We start from the raw sequence: 24544 nt of genomic DNA on the forward strand, positions 1-24544 counted from the left end.
CAGGAGGCCAGAGGCCTAGCAGCAGCTGTGCTTCTGGGAAGGGAAGGGAGGCCTGACCTTGGCCCCGCTCTGGCTGGCCCTGGCGGGGGATTCCTGGCACAGGGTGGCAGCTGGTGAGGTGGTCCTGCAGCTGGCTCTGCAGGTCTGCCCCCTTGCCTGAGCCAAGAGCTCCCCCACCCCCGCTTGGCCTCTCATCCGGCCCCACCCTCTGTCCTCCACCCCAGCCCACCCTACTCTTCCCCAAAGATACTGACCAAGCACTTTTTTACAATAAAGTTTAATCACAATTATAAAAATGTGGCGTTGGGTTTGCGCTATTAACATATATACAGTCCAGCCCAGCACGAAGGGCCCACCCACCTCCCCCACCGTCCTGGCCAGGCTCGGCGGGAGCCTCCAGGACGGCGGGGTGTGGGGGGCATGGCCCGCAGGGGCTGGCAGGAACAGAAGATGAGGCAGGGTTCCAGGCACGGAGTCCCCAGGACTGGGGGCGCAGGGCCCCCAGGGGGAGAACATGGCCACTGCCCCAGAGACCCCTAAACCGGGGAGGGGTGCGCGCAGGGCATGAGGGGAAGTCCCCATGAACACAAAGCAGGAGGGCTGGGCAGCCCCCCAAGAACAGGATCTGTACAGGCCGGCACCCCAGGTTTCCACAGGAAACAGCTGCTGGCAGCTACGAAACATTTACAGCTTCTTCTCCGCAAAGAAACAAAATGGGGGGGGGGGGGGACGAGGAGGGGAGCTTGGGGGGACGGGGGAGGCAGAGCTGCCTCGGGGACTGAGGCTCCCTCGCTGGGCCCAGGGCCCCCCGAGCCCCGCACTCGGGAGAAGGGGGCACGTGGGCCCTGCCGGGCCCGCTAAGGCTGGGGGTGCGGGAGCTCAGGGCACCAGGGCTTATAAATAGGGGTGTGGGCACAGGCCTGGCCCACCTCAGTTGAGGGAGCCCCGGCAGCTGTCGGTGCCGCACAGACACGGGATCTTGGTGTCCTCCAGCGGGAACTTGTAGTCGTAGGTGATCTCCTCATCCACGCCGATGGGCTGCTTCGAGTAGATGACGATCTTCTTCTGCGCCTCGATGGTGATCACCTTGGCGTAGCAGTTGGGCTGCGGGACGGGCAGAGTGAGCCGCGGCCCGGCGCCCCGCCCGCCCCCCGCGGCCCGGCTCCCCGCGCACCGTGCAGCAGTGGTTGATGAAGCGCGCCAGGTTGCCGCACTTGGTGGCGTCGATGATGGTGTCGTGGTCCACGCGGAACAGGTAGCTGCTGCCGATGCCCTCCTGCACGTAGCGCTTCTCCCGCATGTCAGCCACCATCTGCGACGGGACGGGGTCAGGCGCCTGCGCCTCAGCCTCCTGCCGGCCCCTCCGGGGGTCGTCTACCAGCTACCGCCCCGGGCTCCACACCGGCCAGGCGGGGGGCCGCAGCGCCGCCTCCCGCTCCCACAGCCCCGAGGCGGCGACTTGCCTTGGCTTCCGGGAGCCCTCCATCCTCGCCCTCTGGCTGCCATCCCGCTAGGGAAACCTGCTCTGTGCCCCGGGCAGGGGAGCCGCTGGCTCCTCCGAGCACCTGCCTGGTCACAGTGGCACCCCGGCTGCAGGGGGCTGGGGCAGCTCCGGAAATGCCAGCAGCCACTTCACGGACCACCCCTCCTCTCAGCTCCTAGGACCCTCTCTCCACAGCGGGCACCTGCTGGCCACCACCGGCCAATGCAAAAAGCAGGTGGGCTGTGTGAGGGCCCACCCGCTGGCGGGAAGGCGTGCTCTAGTTCCCGGGGCCGGGCTGGCGAGCCCTCCCCGCTCTCCTCGGGTGATCTCACTCCCTTCCAGGCTTCTCCCGCCAGCCAAGTGGCGAGGACACCTCCCAAACACCCTCTCCAGCCAAAATCCACCTCAGTGGAGCTGCTGGGTGGTGCCCCCGAGATGTCCCGGGCACCGCGGGCACCGCGCGCTCCCCCAGCTCCTCCCCGCCCCTGCTGGCTACTGGGAACACCCCGAGAGACGGCCTCACCTCCTCCCCGGCCCTCAGCCTCCACAGCCAGCTCACGGCTCCTCCTGATACCTCTGCGGCCACCGGAAGGCCCGCCCAGTGGTGTCAGGCCCCACTACTCCTCTCTTCTCACTGCAGCCGAGGGAGCCGATGACCTCCTCCCCTTGGGCCACACTTCCTGACATGGCTTCCAGGCACTGGGGAACCCCTCGTCGCCTCCCAGCACCCCCCCCCCCCCGCAGCCCCACGTCACTGCCACTGGCCTGAGTTTCTTCCACCAGTCACAGGGACTCCTGGCCCTCCTAAGACTGCCCTACCTCAGGGCCTTTGCACACGCTGCCCCACGGCCTGAGGCACACCCCCCCTCCCTCGGGCCAGAGCCTTCCTGGCCGGCTTTCAGCTCCTGGCCGCAGTGCCACTGCTCTCAGCACCCCTGGCCTGCTGTCACTTACTCGAGGCTCGTCTGCCCCCTTCCCAGCGTCAGTCCTGCTTCCTGCCGGCTGCGGACATGTTTACTAGCACCTGCTACTAACTGCCGGGGGGGGGGGGGGGGCTCACAGGCGAAGTCCCGGAGCTGGGAGGGTGTGAGGCTCTCCCCAGGGGCCCCCGTGGCTGCTGTCAGCTCAGGGCCGGGCCGAGTGTGCAGCCTCACCTGCCGGATGTTCTGGCCCACGTATTCGATGACCATCTCGTCGGCGGCAATGGGTTCCATGGCAAACAGACCCCACTCGTGGATCCGGCTCCGGCCGAACCGCAGCTTCTTCTTCCGGAACTGTAGGGCAGAAGGCACACGGCGCTGCTGCAGGCCGCTGTGGCCCGGCTCCCGGCTGCCCACCGCCCTCCCTGGACAAAGCGGGTCCTGGCCCCACGCCCTCCGCACCCCGGGGCCAGGGACTTGGCCCCAGCCTCGCGCCTCACCTTGAGCTGGTTTAGCTTCAGCAGGTCACTGTCCACGATGGCTGAGGTGCCGATGGCGCTGAGCAGCCGCCGCTGCTCGGACCGGCGCTCAGAAAGCACTCGGTTAGTGCCCTGCGAGGGGCGGGACAGAGAGGTGAGGACAGGGAGGGGCGGGGCAGCGGGGGCGGGGCGGGGGCGGGGCCCACCTGAGTGTCCACTCCTTCCAGCTGCCGGGCCGAGACGGGGCACACGTCCAGGTACTTGTCTTTCTCCTTCTTGCTGATGGGGTAGTAGCCTTCGCTGCGGGCCGAGCCCGTCTGGTGCTCCCGGGGCCCGTCCTGGGGCCGCCGCTTGCGTTTTGGAGTGTTCAGATTGGTGAGTGCCGGGTGTTAAGGAAGGGAACAGGTCCTCGCTGGCCGAGCCCTGCCTCCCGCACCTGCCTGCATGCACCCCAGTCCCGCCCACGGCCAGAGCAGCTGGCCAGAGCGGGCGCGTGCACGCCCGGGGGCAGCCAGGCCACCAGAGGAAGCCTCGGGGCCGCCTCTTCTGCCTGGAAAACTCTGGGAGGCAGAAAAGAGGTGCGGGGCAGAGGGAAGAGGCGTGGTGGCCTCAGAAGAGCGTGCTGGACAGACGGGGAGGGAGACAGGCGCAGGTGCCGGAAGCGCCCCCCAGCCCCGGGAGGCCACTGCGGCTCAGGATATTGGTGTGCTGGACCCAGTGGGTGTCGTTGAGCCAGTCGGCCCCGCTCGTCTGCTGCAGCAGCTGCTCGTATGTGAGCCGCAGGTACCTCATGTCCTCCAAGTCCAGGCCCGAGTTCCAAATGTCATACAGGATGGTCATCTGCTCAAACTCACTGCGGGGCTCGAAGGAGGGTGGGGGCGGGGGCGGGGGCGGGGGCAGGAGGGGCGGCCGCCGGCGGCGGGTGTGGGAGCGGAGGCTGCGCCGGCGGACAGCGCCCTCGCCGTCGCTGCTGCTGCTGCTGCTGCTCTCCGAGGACTCCTCCTCCTCCTCCTCGTCCTCCTCCTCCTCCTCCCCGGCCTCCTCCGGCGGCTGCTGCACTTGCTGCTGCTGCTGCTTGGGCTCCTCGGCCTCCGCCACCACCACCTCGGGGGCCTCCAGGACCTCGTCCACCGGGGAGCTGAAGAGGGCCGCAGGGGCGGGCACGGGCTCCGGGGGCCGAGGGGCCGGCGTGGAGGGCGCGGGCTTGACGGCTAGGGCGTAGTTGTGTTCCAGGAGCACGTGGCTGAGCATGGGGCTGGGCCGGTCTGCCTCGTCCGAGGTCTCTGTGGCCTCCGAGTCGTCACCGGGAGGCAGGGCAGCCAGCCCGCGCCGGGCTGGGGTCAGGGCCAGGTCAGCCAGCACGGCCAGGTCCACCTCCGTGCCCGGCTCAGCCTCCTCTTCCTCGGTGGAGCGGCCGCGGCCTCCAGCCCGGTTCCGACCCCCTCGGGACACCTCCTCGGGCCAGCTCTTGACCAGGGACGCGTGGTCCAGAGGCAGGTTGCGAATGGTCCGCTCCAAGCCCCGGGGCACTTTGCGAGCGACTGGGCCCGGAGACCTGGCCTGCGGCGGGGCAGCCGGGGGAGGCTCTGGGGCTGGCACCTCCTCCACGGCGGAGAAGGAGACGGTTTTCCGGCGTTTCTTGGGTGGGGGCAGGAGCGGGATAGGAGAAGAGGGGCGCTCGTCGGGGCGGAGGGTGGAGGCCGGGGGCCCGGCTGGTGGCTCCGGGAGAGGCTGGGGCACGATGGGAGATGGCTGCTCAGTGGGACCTGGAAAGAAGCACAGGGAAAGGGAGGAGGGTGGGCTTGCAGCACAGACTCATGGGGGATTCGCCGGCCACAGGCACCTGGCAGTAGGCGGGGCTCACTCTGCCCTCCCACACACACCGCCTCTCACGGCAAACGGCACGCTCGGCGCAGGACGGAACTCTGCACCTGCTCACTCAGCAAGCGTCAGGGGAGGAAAGACCGGCGTCCTCCCACGGCTCACCCCAGCGAGGGCAACGGCACCTGACCAGCGCCCAGCCCCGGCGGGGAGGGCTCCACACGGCGCTTGGGCTCTGGCCTCGCCAGCAAGGCTGGGGTGACAGGCACATCTAAAACACACACAGGCCAGTGCTACCAGCGGCACTGTCCAATGAGCCGGATCTGCACTGAACTGTGCACTGTTTCATCGACGACTGGCAGTCTCAGGTTAGTGAGGTGAAGGCGACACAGCCTGAGTCCGCTGAAGAAGTTTGGGGGTCGGCGCTGTGGCTCAGCCCTGCGGCGCCAGCATCCTTTACGAATGCTGGTTCAAGTCATGGCCGCTCCACTTCCAATCCAGCTCCCTGATGGCCTGGGAGAATCCGTGGAAGATGGCCCAAGTGCTTGGATCCCTGCTACCCACGTGGGAGACCTGGAAGAGGCTCCCGCCTTCGGCCTGGCCCAGCCCTGGCTGTTATGGCCATCTAGGGAGTGAACCAGAGGATGGATGAATGTCTCTCTGTAGCTTTCAAGTAAATAAACATACCCTTAAAAAAAAAAGAGTAGAGATTCTTAATATCCAAATGTCAGAGACACCTAAAAAATAACTAGGGGCTGGCATGTGGCAAAGCAGGTAAAGCTACTGCCCGCAGTGCCTGCACCCCATATGGGTGCCAGTTTGAGTCCTGGCTGCTCCACTTCTGATCCAGTTCTCTTCTATGGCCTGGGAGGGCAGTAGAGGCTGGCCCAAGTGCCTGGGCCCCTGCACTTGTGTGGGAGACCCGAAAGAAGTTCCTGGCTCCTGGCTTCGGATCGGTGCAGCTCCAGCTGCTGCAGCCATTTGGGGAATGAACCAGTGGATGGGAGATCTCTGTCTCTGTCTCTCTGTAACTCTACCTTTCAAATAAATAAATACATCTTTAAAAAAATAATAGTAAAAAAAGAAGCTGAGCTTGAAGGTGAGAACCGAAGGTAGATGGGTGGCCTGGGGAAATGTACACAGGTGTTTCAAAAGCCCCCTCACCCAGGGGAAAGCTTGCACACCACTGTTAGCCCCCAGCTCGGTGCCACCTGCTCTGTGACGCCACGCCTGACTTGCTCGGACCCTGGTGACGTCTTCCATTTGGAACCATAAGGCTGCAGCTGGTATTTTGTGCCTTGCACTAATGCACGGATTTTACTCATATTAGCTCATTTAATCCTTCTGCCCACACTAACGGGGGGCACTGCACATGAACTCCACCCTAACGGACGAGGAAACTGAGGCGTGGAGACGAACGGCCTGCACAACGTCATACACTTGGTGACAGGACACGGCCTGCACGGGGAAGTACCTGGGCTCCGTTCGTGCGTTTGCCTGCTGCCCTGGGTGCCCGTGGGCTCAGTGGATTTGGTGGCCTCACACCGACTCTGCCTCTCACAGAGCCAGGGCCAGCCCAGGCAGTCACCAACCCATGTCCTTGGCCTCAACACCCACTGCCCACCTCGGCACCCTGAGCAAGGCCCTCAGCCTGCGTGTCCCAGGCTCTGCATACCCTCGGGGTCTCACCCAGGAGTACCCCCGACTCAGAAGCTGGCGAGGTCCCTGGTGCTCTGCCAGGCCCTCCCTCCGGTTTCTTAGCCCCCACCACCTCGGGGCTGTCTCCCACCGACCTCGGGGCTGCCCCCCCTCCAGCCTCCAGACCCAGCAGCTATGCCCTCCCCCTGGCTGTCTGGGAAATACAGAGCCCCCTCTGCTCAATGTCCTATGGGAAACCCACCCATGCTTTCACGCAGCAGACGGCACCGGGTGCCTGGCCACGCACACGACTCCCCCTTTCCCCACAGACTGCTCCCTGGCGCGCTCAGCCCCAGAAGCCAGTCTGTGCTGTGCGACCCACGCCTCCCAAGGCCATCGGAAGTGACACGACTGAGACGGTCACCCAAAAGCCTCCCAGAGCGAGGATGGCAGACGGGACGCGTGCGGCCAGTCTGGGGGTGGAAGCTGTGCAGGAATGGAGCCACAGGGGCAGCCTGCACATCGGGGAGGGAAGACGGGCGACAGGTCGGCTCCCTGCCTTTGGGCTCCGCACACAGACCACGCACTATCAACAAATCCCTTTTCCTACTGAAACTGGCTGGAACCAGTTCCCGTTACAGAAGCTCAGCAGACCTTCCCCAGCCCTGGGTTTGCAGGAGCCTCACCCTAGGGAGGTGGCTGTGACCTGCCCGTCCACAGACTCCTGCCACTGCGCCTCCCGGCCCTCGCTCTCTTTCTCCAAAGGCCCAGCACCTCCCTTACTCTTCCCTCTCCCACTTTGCTTTGCGGCTGCTTACCTGGACGCCCCCAGCGCCACTGTGTCCTCCCCAGACACACCTGACCTTGTCAACCTGAGTGGCCATGCCCTGGACTCACACTTGACCCTGACCCTCTGGCCACACGTCCAGACCCGCCTTTCGGGTCAGCCCACTGCACCCAGAGCGGTGGGGGACTGCTTTCCTCTCAAGGGCCATCTGCATACTTAGAACCTCGTTCACGGGCCAGACAAAATCAACTTAAAAATTAGTCCGCTATACATTTACTGAATTTCAAGTCCCACCTGCGGCTCTCTCGGCAGAACCAGACCAAATGATCTCACTGACCTTGTATGGCCTGGGAGCCGGGGCCATTCAAGCCCACCAGCCCATCACCCTCCTGAGGCGAACTCTCTCTCTCCCAGCCCTCCCTCATGCCCTCCACCCTAGGGACCAAGCAGTGGCCTTCTCTCTTCTACCCCAAGACCCAGCTTCAGTAGGGCTGCTGTTCCCAGCAGGCCCACGCCAGCTTCCATCCTGACCCCGCCACGTTCGTGCTGCACAGGGCAAAAGCAGGCGACTGAGGCATGAGAGCTCGTGGCTCCCCGGGGCCCCCAGGAGCGCCCCGCTGGTGCAGACCCCTCTCTCCTCGGCCCATCTACCTGCCCACTCCCCTTCAGCCCGGAAACCTGCTCCTGCCTCGGCGCCAGTCCCGCACTCTCCTGCTGTCTGACACCTGGCCGGGGGGCCCTGAGCTTGTTCCCACATCTCACTAATCCTCAGAGTCCTCGTTTGCGAAGTGGGACTCGCAGGAACGTCAGCAGGACTGGATGAGAAAACGAGTGGCAACGTGCTACGCCTGGAGCCTGCACGTGGCAGGACTGTCATGCCAGCGGACACCATGCGCCCCGGCTCCTCCTCTTCTGCACGGACAGCCTCTCCTTCCAGAAGCCTGGCTGCGGCCCCTCCCCTCCCCGCACACCCGCACACTTTACAATTTGGCTCAGTCTGAGCCACTCAACTGCAACTGCTCAGGTCACCCAGGATGACCTAACTGTCAAGGCCGACAGACCTCCCTATCTACCAGCCTCTCCTGTGGCCTGATGATATGGTCCACACCCTTTTCACTTACTTAATTGTAAACCCCGGTCTAACCTCTTCATTTTATCTGCAAGATAGCGATGTCTCCTGTGTACTGGTTCACACCCTAAATGCCTGCAACGGCCGGGGCTGGGCCAAGCGGAAGTGGGCGCCAGAACTCCATCCGGGTCTCCCGCCTGGGTGGCAGGAACCCAAGTAGCTGAACCATCATCTGCTGCCTCCCAAGGTGTCACGCGTGGGATGCTGGGGTTGCAAGTGGAGCTGGCATGTGAATGTGGGCTCCCGGATACGGGCTGCAGGTACCCCAAGTGGTGTCTTAGTCACTGCACCAAATGATTATGAGACTTGAGTTTCCCTTGGGGTTGGGGGCTCACCTGCCCCGGGCCCCTCTCGCCCTTCCGATGGCTCCCTTTCAGCCTCCTCTGCCTGGTGCCCCATGCGTCGCTCACCTCTCTCTTTACAGGGCTTCCAAGCCCGGGCCTCGTTCCCTCATCCTGGGCATGCAGGGGCGTTCACATCCGCACCGTCGCTATCCCTGTATCTCTACTCACTCCCAGCCTCCCCAGAGCCTCGGGTCCGGCCGGCCAGCGCCCATGTTTCCGCCTGGAGGCCCCAGAGGTGCCTCAAAGTCAACCCCAACTAATGTCATCTGTCTTCTTCCTCATCCTGGTTCTCTCTCCCGAGTCCCCTGCCCCAGTAGGTATTCTCACCAAGTTGTCCCTCTCCCAAGTTCTCCCGTCTGCACCCCCACTCCACTCCCCTGCGCCTCATTATCAATCCCTTGCTTTGGCTCATGCCCTGACCGCACCTGCATTCCTTTAAACCTTCTAATGTCACTCTACCTCCTTCCAGAATGGTCTCTGAAATGTAGATCTGGCCATGCCCCGCCCCCTTCCTGTCCCACTGACTGTGAAAGACCAGTGGCTGGCACTGTTGCACAGCGGGTAAAGCCGCCACCTGCAGTGCTGGCATCCTGTATGGGCACCGGTTCAAGACCCTGCTGCTCCACTTCCGGTGCAGCTCTCTGCTGTGGTCTGGGAAGGCAGCAGAAGATGCCCGAGGCCTTGGGCCCCTGGGAGACCTGGAAGAAGCTCCTGGCTTCAAATTGGTGCTGCTCTGGCCATTGCAGCCATCTGGGGAGTGAACCAGCGGATGGAAGACCTCTCTCTCTCCTTCTATCTCTATGTGTAACTGTGACTTTCAAGTAAAATAAATCTTAAAAAAAAAAAAAGCCTAAGAAGAGTGAGTGAGGCCCTGGGCCCTGCCTGTGCCCCAAGGACGCAGGAGCGGCTGCAGAGCCACCTGTGGAGTTATGCGAGGCTCCATCTGCCTCTCCTGAGATCCGGGCCTGCACAGGTCCTCTCGTGGCCACTGCCTACGTTGGACCACAGACTTGCCACGTTCAAGTGAGAGATGCCAGGGAGGCCGCGTGCGTCTCCGAAGCACACCCAGAAAACTGACTTGCTGGCTCCCACTGGGGGAACGCCCCAGTGCGCTCTGCCCACTGCCCACTTGCCGCCGTGACGGGCTCCCAACAGTCTCCCTGCGCCCACTCTGGCCCGCTCCAAGCCTTCTCTGCACTGCATCTTTTTAAAACGCAAATCTGACCAAGTCACTTCTCCAACGGCTTTCCACTGCCCACGACATAAAGACCACCCTCCTAACAGGCTCAGGGCCCCGCCCTTGCCAATCACTGCTTCAGCTGTGCCCGCTCCTGCAGCTCTCGGTCTCCAGGTGGTTCACTTCCTTCCAGGTCTCCACCCTGCTGTTTCCCTGCCTGATCAGGGACTGCAGCCTGGCTACGCCTCAGCGGGGAGACCATCCCGGGCCGCAGGAGCACTCAGATTCCAAGTGTCCCGTGCTCTTCCTTGCTTTTGTATTTATTATTCAACCAGGTCATCTCTCCCTACAGACTGCAAACTTCCTGAGAGCAAGAAGAGTGCCTGCTGGGCACAACGCCGTATCCCCAGTAGCCACCGCCTGGCCACAGCAAGTACTTGTAACTCGCCAGTGCCCGGGCAGGCATCGGACGTCGCACATTGGGATGCCTGGGTTCCAGTCCTGGCTCTGCTCTGATTCCAGCTTCCTGCCAGTGCACATCCTGGGAAGCACCTGGGTCCCTCGCACACACACGGGAGACCCAGATTGGAGCGCACAGCTCCTGGCTTCAGCCTGAAACAGCCCTGGCTGCTGTGGGTATTTAGGGAGTAAGCCAGCAGATGAGAGGTTTTGGTCTCTTTTAAATAAAAAGTTAAAAAAAAAAAATTTTTGAAAAATCTAGTGCCTGAACAAGTAGGTTACTCAGTAGGATAATTGTACATACACGCTATAAAACAACTAAATATGCAAATCCACACAGGAAGGCAACGCCAGAACTGTTCTGGGTTAACAGGTCAATATTTGTTTTAGACCCATTTGCCCTTCTAACTGCCTGCACATACTATGTGTTAAAGAACGGGCTTGGCTGGCACCGTGGCTCACTTGGCTAATCCTCCGCCTGCAGTGCTGGCATCCCATATGGGCGCTGGGTTCTAGTCCCGGTCGGGGCGCCAGATTCTGTCCCGGTCGCCCCTCTTCCAGGCAAGCTCTCTGCTGTGGCCCGGGAGGGCAGTGGAGGATGGCCCAAGTGCTTGGGCCCTGCACCTGCATGGGAGACCAGGAGGAAGCACCTGGCTCCTGGCTTCAGATCGGCGCAGCGCGCTGGCCATAGCAACCATTTGGGGGAGTGAACCAACAGAAGGAAGGGAGACCTTTCTCTCTGCCTCTTTCCCTCACTGTCTAACTCTGTCAAATAAAAATAAAATAAAATAAAATAAAAAAGGAACGGGCTTCATGAAAACGAGTAGGAAGTATTTACCAAACCAGGAAGTTTCTCCCTCATGTGCTTGAGAAGGGGCCATTCTGGTTTATCTCAGTAGCCAAAGCCCGGGGCCTGGCGCTGTAGACCACACAGCAGGGCAGCCTGAGCACGCGGCCACGGAGGTCGCCGAGTGGGACTCACAAGAGACAGTGACTTTTTTCTCTGTCACGTGTCCACGAACACCCAGGGACACGCACACAGCCGACACACCCGGCTTCCACGGCTCGCTCGCACCTGTTCAGACCCGGCCGACGGCCCGGAGCACCTACCTGCAGGCCGCGCTGGGGACCCCTCCTGCTCGGGGGCAGGTGTGACAGCAGAGGCTGCAACGCCCTCCGGCGCGGGCTCAACCGCAGGCACTGGCAGGGGCGCTGGGACGTCTCTGGGAGGCGACGAGGCTGAGGGGATGGTCGGGGGGTGCTCCTCTTCCTCTTCCTCCTCCTCTTCCTCAGAGGACTCAGATGACGAAGACGACGACGAGGAAGACGAGGACGACGACGAGGTGGAGGAGGAGCTGGAGGAACTGCTGCTCTCCGAGTCCGACGTGCTACCATTTTCACCATCTGAGTCGGCATACAGAGAACATTTGGAGGACGAATCGCTTTCCTCGTCCTCGCCTGGAAATCCAGAAGGGGCAATCAGGCGAGATGAGAAGACCCTCGACTGGGTCAAGCCGTGAGTTCATTCCCGGACCCCTCACTGGCAATGCTGGGCACGTAAACGGTCAGTTGACAACGCGACAGCCATGGGGACGATGGCGGAGGGAAGCCCCAGGCTGTGTCTCAAGGAGCAAGTGAGGGATGACATCCGAGAGGATGCCGAAGGCAGGGACAGGGAGCAGGGAGAGGGCGGAGGCTGGGGGCCGCGCAAGGCGTCTGCTCTGGCCCCCAGCGGGTGTCAGGGACAGTGGACAACAGGCTCCCTGCAGGAGGACCCGGGGTGAAATGAGCCTGGAAAACGGGACCTGCCTGAGGCCTCTGGGAGACGGGCCACACGCGGCAAGGGCTTGGAGAAGTCTCGGGAAGGCAAGTGGGTGCATCAGAACGGAAGCTGGAGGCGGGGCATGGGGGGCACTGGAGAATGCCGAGACGCAGCCCAGCAGAGAAGCAGGGGCTGCATTACCGCAGCCCCGGCGTCGGGCTGCCAAGCTACCCCGTGGCCAGCGATGGAGCCCAGAGAGAGACCTCAGGGTCAGGCACACACTGCAGGTAAGAGAATTCAAGAACTCTGGAGGCGGTTTGGAAACGGGACTGGGGAGGAGGTGGAAGAGTAGAAACAGGGACAGGGCAGTCAGGATAGCTGCCCGAGTCCAAGGTGACACGGCAGGACGAAGGCGCGAACCGAATCAAGAAGCACTCAGAAGTTCAAACGCCTGCGACCTGGTGGTCAAGTGGACGTGTAGGGTCTGCAGCCGGCATCCTTAGGAAAGCCGGGCCCCTAAACGACCGGTGAGGGAGGCCCTCGGATCGGCGCTCTCCCCACCGCGCCCGGCTGAGGCAGCTCCTCTCCCAGGCCCCCACTCGAGCGCTCTCTACCGCATTGATCTAGCTTATCCTCTTCAAAGCACACATCTGTCTGAAGGGGCACGGCGGGCCCACTTGCTTGTCAAGCCTCCTCCTGTGCAACCAGCTCTGCCACAGCAGGAAGCACACTGTCCTGGTCACTGCTACGTCACCTCCAACGCCACCGGCACACAGGCGGGGCTCAGCGCAGAATTAAAACCAAGTCCCCAAGACCTCAAGGGACGTGGGGCAACACACAGGTGCTCCACCGAGGTGCCTGGTGATGGCAGCCGAGGGGGCTGGGCCAGAAGGAGGAGGAAGTGGCAGAGCGGGAAGGTACAGGCCGGACACATCCGGGCACCAGGAGGAGCCGGGCCCCTATCTCGGGCCTGGGGAAAGGCACAGGCTCTGCTGGGCGGTCCTCAGAGAGCCGTGTCTCAGGAAGAGGTGACCAGAGGAGCGTGGCAAGGACGGGGGTGTCTGTTCCCAAGGGCCCAAGGGTTCAGAGGGCGAACGGGAGCCACGCAGGAAGGCAGTGAGGGCCGGGAAAGGGCTGGCCAGGTGGCTGAATCCCGCCCTCCCCACGCCAGATCCTAGCCAACGGCGCTCACCATCTGACACCTCTGTCTCCTTCTTAGCGGTATCCATAGCTTCCTCTCGCTCTTCGTCTTCTTCGTCTTCCTCCTCGTCCTCCTCATCCTTACGAGAAAGAACAGGGACTCAGGAAGGGGACAACTGTCCTCCAGGAGGCACAGGCCAGAGAGAAGCTGGCTACGAGGACGAGGACTCGGCAAATGGGCCTCTGGCAGGGCCTGGGAGGCCCTGGGCCTCACCTTCTCCGAGGAGGACTCCTGGGACGCCTCCTCCCCTTCGCTGTCCAGCGCAAAGGACTTGCGATGCTTGCCCTGGGTCTTGCCGCGTTCTTCCTCTCGCTTTGGGGGCTTGGTCCCCGCACGTCCTGGCTCTCCAGCTTCCTTCTCCCGCTCAGGATCTGGGCCAGGGGAGGGGTGAGCAGGGCACTCTGCCCTCCACGGGGGCTGCCCTTCCCCTCCCTCCCCTATGCAAGGAGAGGTACACACGCACCACCACTGAGCTTCCTGACCTCACTCTGCGGACAAGCTGACGTGCAATAGAGCAACACGAACACCTCAGTCACCTAACATCTCAAACCTCCCCAACAGGTCCCACCCACTCTGTCTCTTGTCCTTGTCTGGGCCCGGTGGAAGAGGGAGCTCTCTTGCTATGGCTGGTCCGAGGAGAAAGTGCTAAGGCCAACGGATCTACCGGGAAGCAGATCTGACTCAACAAGGAAGTGCCTCAGCCCCGCAGACCGTCAACCAGCAGCACGGGCTTAGCAACCAGAAGGCAGGTGCAGAACCCGAGCCTCAGACAGCAACTGGGGGGGGGGGGGGCATGTTTAACCCTGACGCTCTGGGAGACGACGCACTGAAACTGCTATTTCTATTCTGCAGGTGGAAAAACTGAGAACAGAAAACCCCAGACACGGCACACTAGGGGCAGCGGCACACTCCACTCCATCAAGAAGCCCTTCCAACGCTGCTCCAACGTGGCGGCTCCAACGCCTGAGCCAGCACTCCCCTCGGCTGGACCCCTGCCTCGGGCCTCCCTGGCAGAATCCAAGCAGCCCCGCCCACTCACCATCTTCATCCTCCTCAGCCGGAGTGGAGGGCCGAGGCCGCTTTTCCTCACTGGCCTCGGAAATTTCGGATGGTTCTTTCCGCTTCACCTGGGGAGGGGAAAGGAATGGACCCGTCAGGAACTCCGAACAGGCACAGCTCCCCCACGCCCCTCCCCAGAGGGGGGCCCCTCGCCCTGCAGCCCACTCAGCGAGACCACGGAACCGGTACCTTGAACGAAGGCAGCCGCAGGGCCCCGCGCAGCCCCGAGCCGAAGGCGAAGGCCTCAATGCCCGTGGCTCCCCCGCTCTTGGCCCAGTCCACGAGTGACAGCAGGCCCGGCTCTTTGAGCTTCGTCTTCTCTTTATCCTCCTCCTTGGCTTGCTGTTTGGCCGCGTTCTGGAAGGGCTGTGGGCAGCAGAGGGACTGAGCCCCGGGCCCAGGCATGCCCCCCGCCCGAGGACTGCTCTGAGACCCCACGGGTACAGGAACGGCCCTCCCTGCTCCACGGTCTGACCGGGATGGGTCACACACCGCGACAGCACGTCCTCAGAAGCCTGCTCGCTTGACTCACCAACCTCACACCCACTTCACAGATGGCAAAAGCCAAGACTGACGCCCAGAGAAACCCAAGGGCTCGTCCACCACAAGCAAGCAGCGCAGCTGGGACAGAGCTCTCCCGACCTCTGGCCCGCGGCCGCCTGCTGCCCAATCGACCCGAGGCCTTGCTCTGCACGTGCCTTCATTTACTCTCATTTGTTCTGTGCGGCACAGGCCGGAGGCGCCTCAGGTCTACCTCCTCCCCGGAGCCCGGGGCCCGGGGCCCAGGAACCAGCCCTCACCTTGGCCTTCTCTTCCTTGCTCTCCCACCACTGGTCGAAGGCCCCGAAGGCCACATTCTCCACCATCTTGCGGTTGAGATCTCGCTGCATGATGCTCTTCATCTCCTGGACCAGGGTGGCCAGCACGCGCCCCACGGTGCCCGCCGACTGCAGGGCCTTGCCCTCCGCCAGCTCGGCTTCCTCCCTGGGAGGCAGCCGGGCCTCTGCTCCCGAGACCGAGGAGGGCAGGGGCTCGGCTGTCATGGGCAAAGGCAGGTGGTAGGGATCCCGTGAGTACGCCCCACGGCCTTCCTGGCCTTGTGTATAGAGCGTGTAGGGCAAGCCGTAGGCTGCCTCTTGGTGGGGTGGGAACGGGAGGAAGGCCTCCCCAAAGGCCCCTCCAGGGGGACCAGCCGAGGCGGCAGTCAGCCCCTTGCCCTGCCGCAGCTGGTGGAGCCGAGTCAGCATCTGGGTCTGCATCTGGAAGGACATGGGCATCCCTCCCCACTGAGCCCCGAGTCGATCCATGAGCTCCAGGGAGTTGACAAAGTCATAGATGTGGGGCGGGGGAGGCGGGGGCGGGGGGTACTCGGGGGGTGGCCCATCAGGCCGGGGCGGAAGGAGGTAGGCAGGCTGGTGAGGATAACCAAGGGGAAGGGACGCCAGGTAGGGGGGCGGCGGCGGCGGGGGCGGGGGCGGAGGTGGAGGCTGCTGGGGCGGTGTCGGGGCTGGGGGGGGCGAGCCACCCCTGTCATCATCGGAGATCTCCATGTCCTCTCCGGAAGAGCACGGAGAAGCCTGCGGAGGGGGCGGGGGGGGGGGGTGTCACAGAGAGCTGCCGCCCGTCCCTGTCCCCACGGCCAGCCCCGCCTCCCGGCCCCCACGCGCCTCTTCCGGCAGAGCCCAGACGTCTGTCTCACCTGGTTTTGTCCGTTGGCCTTGGGAGACTCCCGGGGAGCCCCAGGGTCCCCGGCCCCTGCAGGTGCCACGTCCTCAAAGTTAGCCGGGGCCGGAGGGGGTGTGCAGGGCCCGTGGCCCGACCCGGAAGGCACCTCACTGCCCGGGTCTCGCTCAGGCCCCGCGCTGTTCTCTTCCTCCTCCTCCGTGTCGGAGGCCAGGAAAGAGAACTTGGAGCGCTGCTCCTTCAGCAGCATCTCGATGCGGGAGTCCAGGCTGCTGTGCTGCGCGAAGGGCACGCTCTCGTTCGTGGTCTCCGGGGCCGGGGAGCCGGAGCGGGCCGGGGAGGCCGGGCGAGGGGAAGTCCGAGCTTCTTCACCTTCGGGGCTGGGTCCCCCGCCGCCCCCACCTCCGCCAGGTTCTGGAGGCTCTGGGGGTGGGGCCTCGGAGGCCGGGGGCCGGTAGTCCTGGTCGGCGGGCCGGCTGGGCTCGGGGGGCAAGTAGGAGGTGTAGGAAGGGGGGAAGCGCTCTGCTGTGTTTTCAGCGAATGGGGGCCCCGGGGGCTCCTCCCGGGCCCCCCGGCGTGGGGGGTAGGAACTGTGTCGCTGATAGCGATTCCAGCTTTCGTAATACGCTGGGTAGTTGGAGTCGGAACCGCGGAACTGAGAGGACGACGAAGAGGACGACGACGCCGAGGACGAGGACAACGACGAGGAGGAGGAGGAGGGAGTGGCGGTGGCCGCGGTGGTGGCCGAGATGGCCGGGGAGGCGGTGGTGGGGACCGACGAGGCAGAGAAGTGGCGGCGGGAGAAGGAATCCTGGTAGCTGTTCTCCGCCCGCCGGGACTTGAAGGAGGCTGAAGTGGTGCTGAGGAGGAGACGGGGGGTTAGCCGGGCTCACGTGCACACGGCCACCCCCGGCCCAGCCCATGGCCCGGTCCCCAGCAGGACTACAGACTGGGCTCCCTGAGGACAGGGAGCTGCCGGCTGACTCCGCAGGGAAACTGGGACGAGCAACTCCGACTCTCGCGGGGAGACCAGGGCGGGCCCGGCAGGGGTGCGCTCTACCTGCTGGAGTAGGCGGAATCCTGAGAGTAGGGGGTGCTGCCCCGGGAGGTGTACGGGGTGCCTTGGGAGGACTGGGGGGTGAACTGGCCGAAGGAAGAAGGGGTGTCCTGTCGACTGCTGGAGAAGCTTGTGTCCTGGGAGCAGGGGGTGCCATTGCCAGGGGTGCCCACCACCGCAGTGCCCGCCGGGTATGCGGCTGCGTCCGAGGATGAGCGGCGGCGGGACTCGGTCTAGAGGAAGAAAGTGCAGCGAAGAGAGAGGAACACATGGGTCAGAAACCACATAAAAACCTGCCCGGCCCCTACCCAGGATCCCCAGTTCCCCAGCTTTCGGCATCTTCTGGCCCTTTCTTGAGGGCGAAGTCCAGAACCCCCGGGACCCCACTCCTGCTCCTGGCACCCGGGCCCCACGCCCACACAGCCAGGGCTGTGGCAGCCATGAGCCCCTCACCGTCTCGGCGGCTGCACCAGGGCCCTGGAACTTCTCGCTCAGGGCCTTGCCCCCGGTGGGCACAGTCTGAGGGGTGTAGGAGCCATTGACAATCAGTTCATAGTATTTCATTCGCTGCTGTCCTGCAGGGAGGTGGGGGAGGGAACCGACAGTCAGAGGGTGAGCATAACCCTTTCCTGCCCTGGCACCTCTCTCAGCCCTCAAGTTTCCTGCAATTTTCTGGAGCCTTGCGTTTCCAGATTTCAGTTTTCCTACCTCACCTGCACCTCTGAACTGCTAGACAACGTATCTTACACTTCACAGTTTACAAAGACACCTCCATGCGTGAGGTCCAGGAGAAGCATCCCGCCTTATAGGCTTAAAGAACTTGCCCTGCGACCAGTGCCGTGGCCGAGGGGGCAGAGCTGCTGCCTGTGACACTGCATCCCATGTGGGTGCTGGTTCAAGTCCCAGCTGCTCCCCTTCCAATCCCACTCCCTGCTAATGGCACCTGGGAAAGCAACAGAAGATGGCCCAATGGCTTGAGTCCCTGCCACTCACATGGAAGACCCAGATGGAATGCCAGCCTCCTGGTTTTGCCCTAACCCAGCCCTGGCCATTGCGGCCACTTGGGGAGTGAAACGGGATGAAACTTCACCTCTCTCTCTGTGATTCTGCAGTTCAGCTAAAATTTTTTTTAAAGAAGATTTATTTATTTATTTGGAAGGCAGAGTTAGAGAGGCAGAGGCAGAGAGAGAGGTCTTCCATCCACTGGTTCACTCCCCAAATGGCTACAGCAGCTGGAGCCGAGCAGATCCAAAGCCAGGAGCCAGGAGCTTCCTCCATGTCTCCCACGTGGTTTCAAGGCTCCAAGTTTGTGGGCCATCTTCCACTGCCTTCCCAGGCCATAGCAGAGAGCTGGATCAGATGTGGAGCAGCTGGGACACGAACCGGCACCCATATAGGATGCCAGCGCTGGCAGATGATGGCTTTACCCGCTATGCCACAGCACCAGCCCCATAAATAAATGTTAAAAAAGAAAAAAGAAAAGAAGGAAAAACCTGGGAAGATGGTCCAAATACTTGGGACCCTGCTACCCACGTGGAAGACCTGGATGAAGTTCCTGGCTCCTCACTTCAGCTGGACCAGTCCTGATCATTGCTGCCATCTCAAATAAATAAATATTTTTTAAAAGAAAGAAATTGACAAAAATCACAAAACAGGTTGGTGGAAGAGCTGGAACTCAAAACGCGGCCTGTCCGACGCTAAACCCTCCTGTGATCTTCATCCCCGAGTGAGACAGGCTGCAGTGGAGTTCGACACCTCGCCCACCCTGTGCAACTCTGGGGTGGGGAGTACTGAAAAATTGTGCTATTCCACACGAAAACCTACATTCCTGACTTTCGTTTTAAAAGCAAATTTGAGACCGCTGTTGCAGCACAGTGGGTTAAGCCACTGCCTGTGATGCCAGCATCCCATATGAGTGCTGGTTCAAGTCCTGGCTGCTCCGCTTCAGATCCAGCGCTCTGCTCATGCACCTGGAAAGGCAACAGAAGACCGCCCAAATGCATGGACTCCTGCCACCTCGTGAGAGACTCGGAGTTCCAGGCTCTTGGCTTCGGCCTGGCCCAGCCCAAGCCGTTGTGGATATATGGAAAGCAAACCAGTGGCTGGAATCAACAATCTCTCTCTTCGTTAACTCTGCCTTTCAAATAAGTAACCAATATCTTTCTTAAAAAGTAAAAAACAAAAATGTGGGAGTTCGGGCATTTGGCCTAGCGGTTAAATGCCAGCTGGGATGCCCGCATCCCACATCGGAGTGCTTGGGTTTGATGTCGGGCTCTCAGCTCCAGCTTCCTGCGTAAGACACTCTGTAGAAGACAGTGGTGGGGCCGGCGCCGTGTCGCAGTAGGTTAAAGCCTTGGCCTGCAGCGCTGGCATCCCATATGGGTGCCAGTTCAAGTCCTGGATGCTCCACTTCTGACCCAGCTCCCTGCTAATGCACCCGGGAAAGCAGTAGAAGATGGCCTAAGTCCCTGGGCCTCTGCACCCACGTGGGAGACCTAGAAGAAGCTCCTGGCTCCTGGCTTTGGATTGGCACAGTTCCGACCATTGCTGCCCATCAGGGAGTGAGCCAGCAAATGAAAGACCTCTCCTCTCTTTCTCTCTCCTCCTATCTCTGTGTAACTCTGACTTTCAAATTAAACAGAAACAAAACCAAACTTGGGAATCAGGCCTCATTCCCACCTGCAAGCTGGCTGATGCCAACTCAGCAGAGCCTCCTCTGGACGGCACTGTGACTGCCCCCCCCAACCTCGCCTCGAGAAAGCAGCCCAGACCCCTTCGTTTGTCTTTATAGAGACCCCTAACTCTCTAAAATTCCAAAACCTAAAAAATGACTGAAAATCTGGTGTTTCTGAGACCTCGATGTTCAACTCTGACCTCAGTTACTAGAGCTTTTATTCACTCTGCCTAAGATCCTCCTCAGTCATTCATTCATTCACTTACTTTTTTATTTATTTATTTATTTATTTTGACAGGCAGAGTTAGACAGTGAGAGAGAGAGACAGAGAGAAAGGTCTTCCTTTTCCATTGGCCCACCCCCCAAATGGCTGCTACGGCCGGTGCTGTGTCAATCCAAAGCCAGGAGCCAGGTGCCTCTCCTGGTCTCCCATGCGGTGCAGGGCCCAAGCACTTGGGCCATCCTCCACTGCCTTCCCGGGCCACAGCAGAGCTGGCCTGGAAGAGGGGCAACCAGGACAGAACCGGCGCCCCGACCGGGACTAGAACCCGGTGTGCCGGCGCCGCAGGTGGAAGATTAGCCTAGTGAGCCGCGGCGCCGGCCATTCATTCACTTATAAAAGAAAACACACTCCCCTCAGCTGGTTAACTCTCCGAATGTCTGCCAAGACAACACGAAGACTAGGCCAGGCTGAAGCGGGGCGCCAGCAACCCAATCCAGGCCTCCCGTGCGAGTATCAGGAACCCGATTACACGAGCCACGACTGATGCCTCCCAGGGGCCAGGAGTCGCCGTGGGCCTCAAACCCATGCACTCCGACGCGGACCCACAGGGCCAAACGCCTCCCCCATGACGCCTTACAGACATGGGAGCGTGCAGGACGGCACCTGCTGGACTATGTGGGTGCTGTCCTGGGCCCCCTGAAGACAACACACAAATAACCACACACGCAGCAAACCACCCAAGATTTCAGAAATTGATTTCACAGACACATCTGGGCCCCGAGAGTCTCAATCAAAGAAGCCTGAAGCCGCCCCTTGCCTACCCCAACAGGCACCTGCTGTGTGCAACCCTCTGCGGGAGACTGCCACGGGGGCCCTCACCTTTGATGTCGAGCTGGGCGTGGATGATGTTGCCCATGACGGAGGTGAGGTGCAGGTTCTTCACCGTCTCCTTGGCGCCGCGCGTGCTGGTGAAGAGCACGCGGGCCAGGCCCAGGTGCTTGCGGGTGCGGGGGTGCAGGAGGATCTCCACCTCCTCCACCTCGCCATACTTGCGGCACATGTCCTTCAGGAAGGTCTCCCGCACGTTGTCGTTCAGCCTGGCGAAAGTCACCTCCTTCAGGGGGATCTGCCCGATGTAGAACTCATCCAGCTGTGGAAGACACGACCACCACTGTCCCTGTGCCCTCCGGCAAAGTGGGGCAGGACCCATGAGGTGGAGCTCGAGGGAGGGCCCAGCAAGGACTGGGTCGGCAGCGACCTCTCCCCCTCCCCCCGCAGTTCTCTCAAGGAGTGGGAACAAAGGCACACAAACTAAGACGGCAACATGGATGCACGGGGCTGGTGCTGTGGCGCAGCGGGTAAAACCGCCACCTGCAACGCTGCGTGTCCTGGCAGCGCCACTTCCGCTCCAGCTCCCTGCTGATGGCCTGGGAAAAGCGGCAGGACATGGCCCAAGTGACTGGGCCCCTGCCACCCATGCAGGAGACCCGGATGAGAAGTTCCTGGCTTCAGGCTGGCCGAGCTGGAAGACCTCCTTCCCCACCCCCCACCTCTGCTAACTCTTTCAAAATCAAGCTTTAAAATGCACGCATGCGCATACACACGCACAGACACAAACTACACATACCAAATATATATACATATCATATGCACCAAACCGCATTGCAGGAAAACAAATCACGAACGCAGCTTTTACTAAGTGACTACCGTGGACCAGCACGAGAAACACAAAAGTGGAAAAAAGGCTTCCGATTCAGAAAAGCCAAAGCAGACGGACCCACACGTGACGGCACGCTACAGCGTCGGCAGGGGCAGACACGGGTGCTGGGGGGCCACGTGAAGGCAAGCCCCGCGCAGCACCACGAGGGCAGGGTCTGTAAAGACAGCGGCGTTCCTCCCGGGCTTTCTGGAAGCACAGGGGTCTGCCAAGACGGCCAGCACTTCCAGGACACGGAGCGGGAAAACAAGCCCGCGTTTTCTACAGCCCGCCAAGCGCTGAGGATGACCACAGCGTCGCGGCGAGAGATGAGGCTGGGCCGGACCGACAACCAGACGTGCCAATGCCCACACCATGGATCCGGCGATGCCGGTGACACCAGAGGGGGAAAATCAGAGCCCAGCGACAGCAGGGGGGAGCGAGCCTGAAGCAGAGGAGAGAGCACGAGGCAGGGGACCAGGTGAAGTGAACCCCAGGATGTGCAGCAGAAGCAGGCGGCGGTGGGAACAGGAAAGTTAAGAGAGGAAGCGTCGCAGGGCCTGGGGACGCCGCGGGAGCTAAGGGAGCCGGAGGACCACGGGACATGGCGCGCAAGGCAACGCTGAGGGGCGGGAGATAACCCATCCCAACTCTGTCGGGGCCTCCGCAGGGAGCTGCCCCTCCACCGGGCACGCGAGGCCGGAGCTCCAGGGAAGGTGCGGCTGGAGACCGATCCGCGGAAGTCACCAGCGTGACTTAGGCGAGCGTCAAAAGTGTGAGTGGCAGAGAGACGGAATGTGCACAGAGTAGGGGAACAAAAAATAAAAAAAGGGGCTACCGAGACCCCACCAACAATGCAATTTAATTAGAAAAGAAATAATGGAGGCAAAATCAGAATTGCCAGTTTCCTAGGGCCCCTGTAAGGGGTGCCAAGCCTCCTGCTGGGATGGGGGGAAGCAGACGCCTCCTGGGTAAGTACCAGGGAGCAAGGCACAGCCAGCAGCGAGGTACGGAGCAGACGACCCCCTGGAGGCGGTGGCTGTGACCCTCCCCTCCCCACTGTCCGAGGACACACGGCAACAGGGACCACAGCCGGCTGTCCAGAGACACACGCGACAGGGATGGCAGCCCGCTGTCCAGGGACACACAGCGACAGGGACAGCAACCTGCTGTCCAGGGACACACGAGACAGGGATGGCAGCCACGCCATGTTGACTTCATCCACCAAGGAGGCGGCACCCCTGCCACCAGCACCACGCGGGGGTCCCTTCACTTCTTTCCAGCCCTGGTGGGGGGGGGGGGGGCTGCCCGATCTGGGTGACAGTCTTTCCCGGGGCCTGCAGAGCGCCGGCAGCCTCCACCTGCCCCCCTCCACTGCCCCCACGCGAAACCATCCCACACCTACCTTAAACTTGGGCACCGGGAGGGAGAAGTCTCGGGTTTTGGACCTGACGTGACATCGGGGGTCTTGAAGGTCTTCCACGGGTATGTACTTGGAGTCCTGGCGAGGGAAGCCGGACCGAGAGGGCGCTCAGAGCGAGCGCAGGCAGGAAGCCCACCTGCAACCCCCCTCCCCGCGCGCCCAGGGCTGCCGGGTGCTCACGTTGACGCTGAAGTGGACGCCGTCGTAGCGGTACACCTTTTGCGAAGGCCTGCGCAAGGCAGGGTCCAAGGCAGGATCCACGATGAGCTTGTAGTTCCGCCACTGAAAGCTCGGGGCTTTCTGCCCATCTCCCCCACCGTCCTGATCCATCTCTGCTCATGTACACTGGAAGGGAGGGGAGGGCGCGCGAGGGGAGTGCGACTCAGGCCCCTGCCGCCTCCCTCGCTGTCCCGCGGGTCCCCCTCTCATCCCTCGGGGGGTCTCCGCACTTGCCCGTGACTCCCTCTGCTTCACCCCAGCACCCCGTCCTCTCTCCATCTCCCAACTCTCCCCTCAGGCCCCCCCACCCATCTCGCGCCCCCCTTACCTTCCCGCTCTCCCGAGCGCGCGCCCCACTTGGCCTCGGCGCAAGACCCCTCCCCCGCCCCCTGGCAGGCCCCGCCCCCTCCCGCCTCCTCACCGGCCAGCGGCCCGGGCCGAGCCCGGCTCCCGCTCCTCCGCGGCCGCTCCCCGTCCCCGCGCCCCGATCTCCCGGCCCAGGGGTGGCACCCGCTTCGGGGCGTTGGAAACACCGCGAGACCGAGCCCGAGCCCCGGCTCTAGCCCCGAATCCGGGCGAGGGGGGTGGGGGAAACGCGCGCCGCTGCCCTCTCCTCCCGCCCCGGCGCGCTCTGCCCCCCCCAAGCCCCGGTCTCCGCGCACGCGCGCCGCGGCCCTACTCACCCGCTCCCGGCGAGCGGCTCCCCCTCCCCCCCACCCCGCGCGGCACCTCCGCGGCGCGAGGCGGCGGCGGCGGCAGCGCGAGACCCGGCCCCGCAGCGGTGGCGGCGGCGGCGGCGGCGCCCCCCCACCACCACCTCCCCGGCGCGCGCACCAAACACCACCGCCACCTGCGCGAGGCCCAGCGAGCACAGCGTCTGCATTCGCACTTTCGCCACGGGCGCTGCGGGGAGACCCCCGGGGCCAGGGGTACGGGCCTTGCCTCAGCCGGCGCCCTATAAGGCTCGGGAGTTGCGGCCCAGGGAACCTGGAGATTGGCCGCATCCCCCGGAGAGTAGGCTTCGCCACCACTGTCCTGCTGCTCCGGCCCGTGGCTCTTGGCGAATCGGTGGCGACGAAAACTGCGCCTAGTCTCTGAGGGAAAGGGGGCGGGGCGGAGGGGAGGAGGCCAGCCAGGGCTGAGGAAGTTTGAGTGGCGCGTTGAGCAGACGCAGATTCGTCAGGCGGGCGGGGCGAATCGGAGGACAGGATGAGCGCTCTTCGGCTCCTCTTCCCTGCCCCTTCCTTGCGCGGCCAAAGGTCTAAGAAGTTGCAGATTCGCCACTGTTCCCGGTCTCAGCCGTCGCTTCC

The 24544-nt window shown here is 62.7% G+C and overlaps 1 protein-coding gene across 6 annotated transcripts; it reads right to left on the reverse strand.

The window, feature by feature from the left end:
* Positions 1 to 252: 252 nt before the first annotated feature.
* SETD1A (SET domain containing 1A, histone lysine methyltransferase) lies at positions 253 to 24345 on the reverse strand. Of its 6 annotated transcripts, none has more exons than XM_089321149.1 (19): positions 24222 to 24345; positions 23196 to 23360; positions 22998 to 23093; positions 20776 to 21046; positions 17453 to 17574; positions 17003 to 17232; positions 15959 to 16802; positions 15060 to 15836; positions 14449 to 14625; positions 14240 to 14327; positions 13414 to 13571; positions 13192 to 13279; positions 11348 to 11695; positions 3584 to 4648; positions 3089 to 3261; positions 2904 to 3014; positions 2638 to 2757; positions 1175 to 1312; positions 253 to 1104 (listed from the first exon to the last, which is right to left on the reverse strand). In XM_089321149.1, exons 2-19 carry the CDS (start codon positions 23343 to 23345, stop codon positions 931 to 933), a joined length of 5130 nt encoding a protein of 1709 aa, XP_089177275.1. In that variant the 5' UTR covers positions 23346 to 23360; positions 24222 to 24345; the 3' UTR covers positions 253 to 930. The 6 variants fall into 6 exon arrangements, with proteins under 6 accessions (XP_089177275.1, XP_089177277.1, XP_069920947.2 ...); XM_089321151.1 differs by having other exon boundaries at positions 11348 to 11641; positions 24177 to 24317; XM_070064846.2 differs by having other exon boundaries at positions 24085 to 24225.
* Positions 24346 to 24544: the final 199 nt, after the last annotated feature.

Source organism: Oryctolagus cuniculus, chromosome 19 (genome assembly GCF_051225735.1).
Source record: "Oryctolagus cuniculus isolate XC-2025 breed Fujian yellow rabbit chromosome 19, ASM5122573v1, whole genome shotgun sequence".
Classification (NCBI taxonomy): Eukaryota; Metazoa; Chordata; class Mammalia; order Lagomorpha; family Leporidae; genus Oryctolagus; species Oryctolagus cuniculus.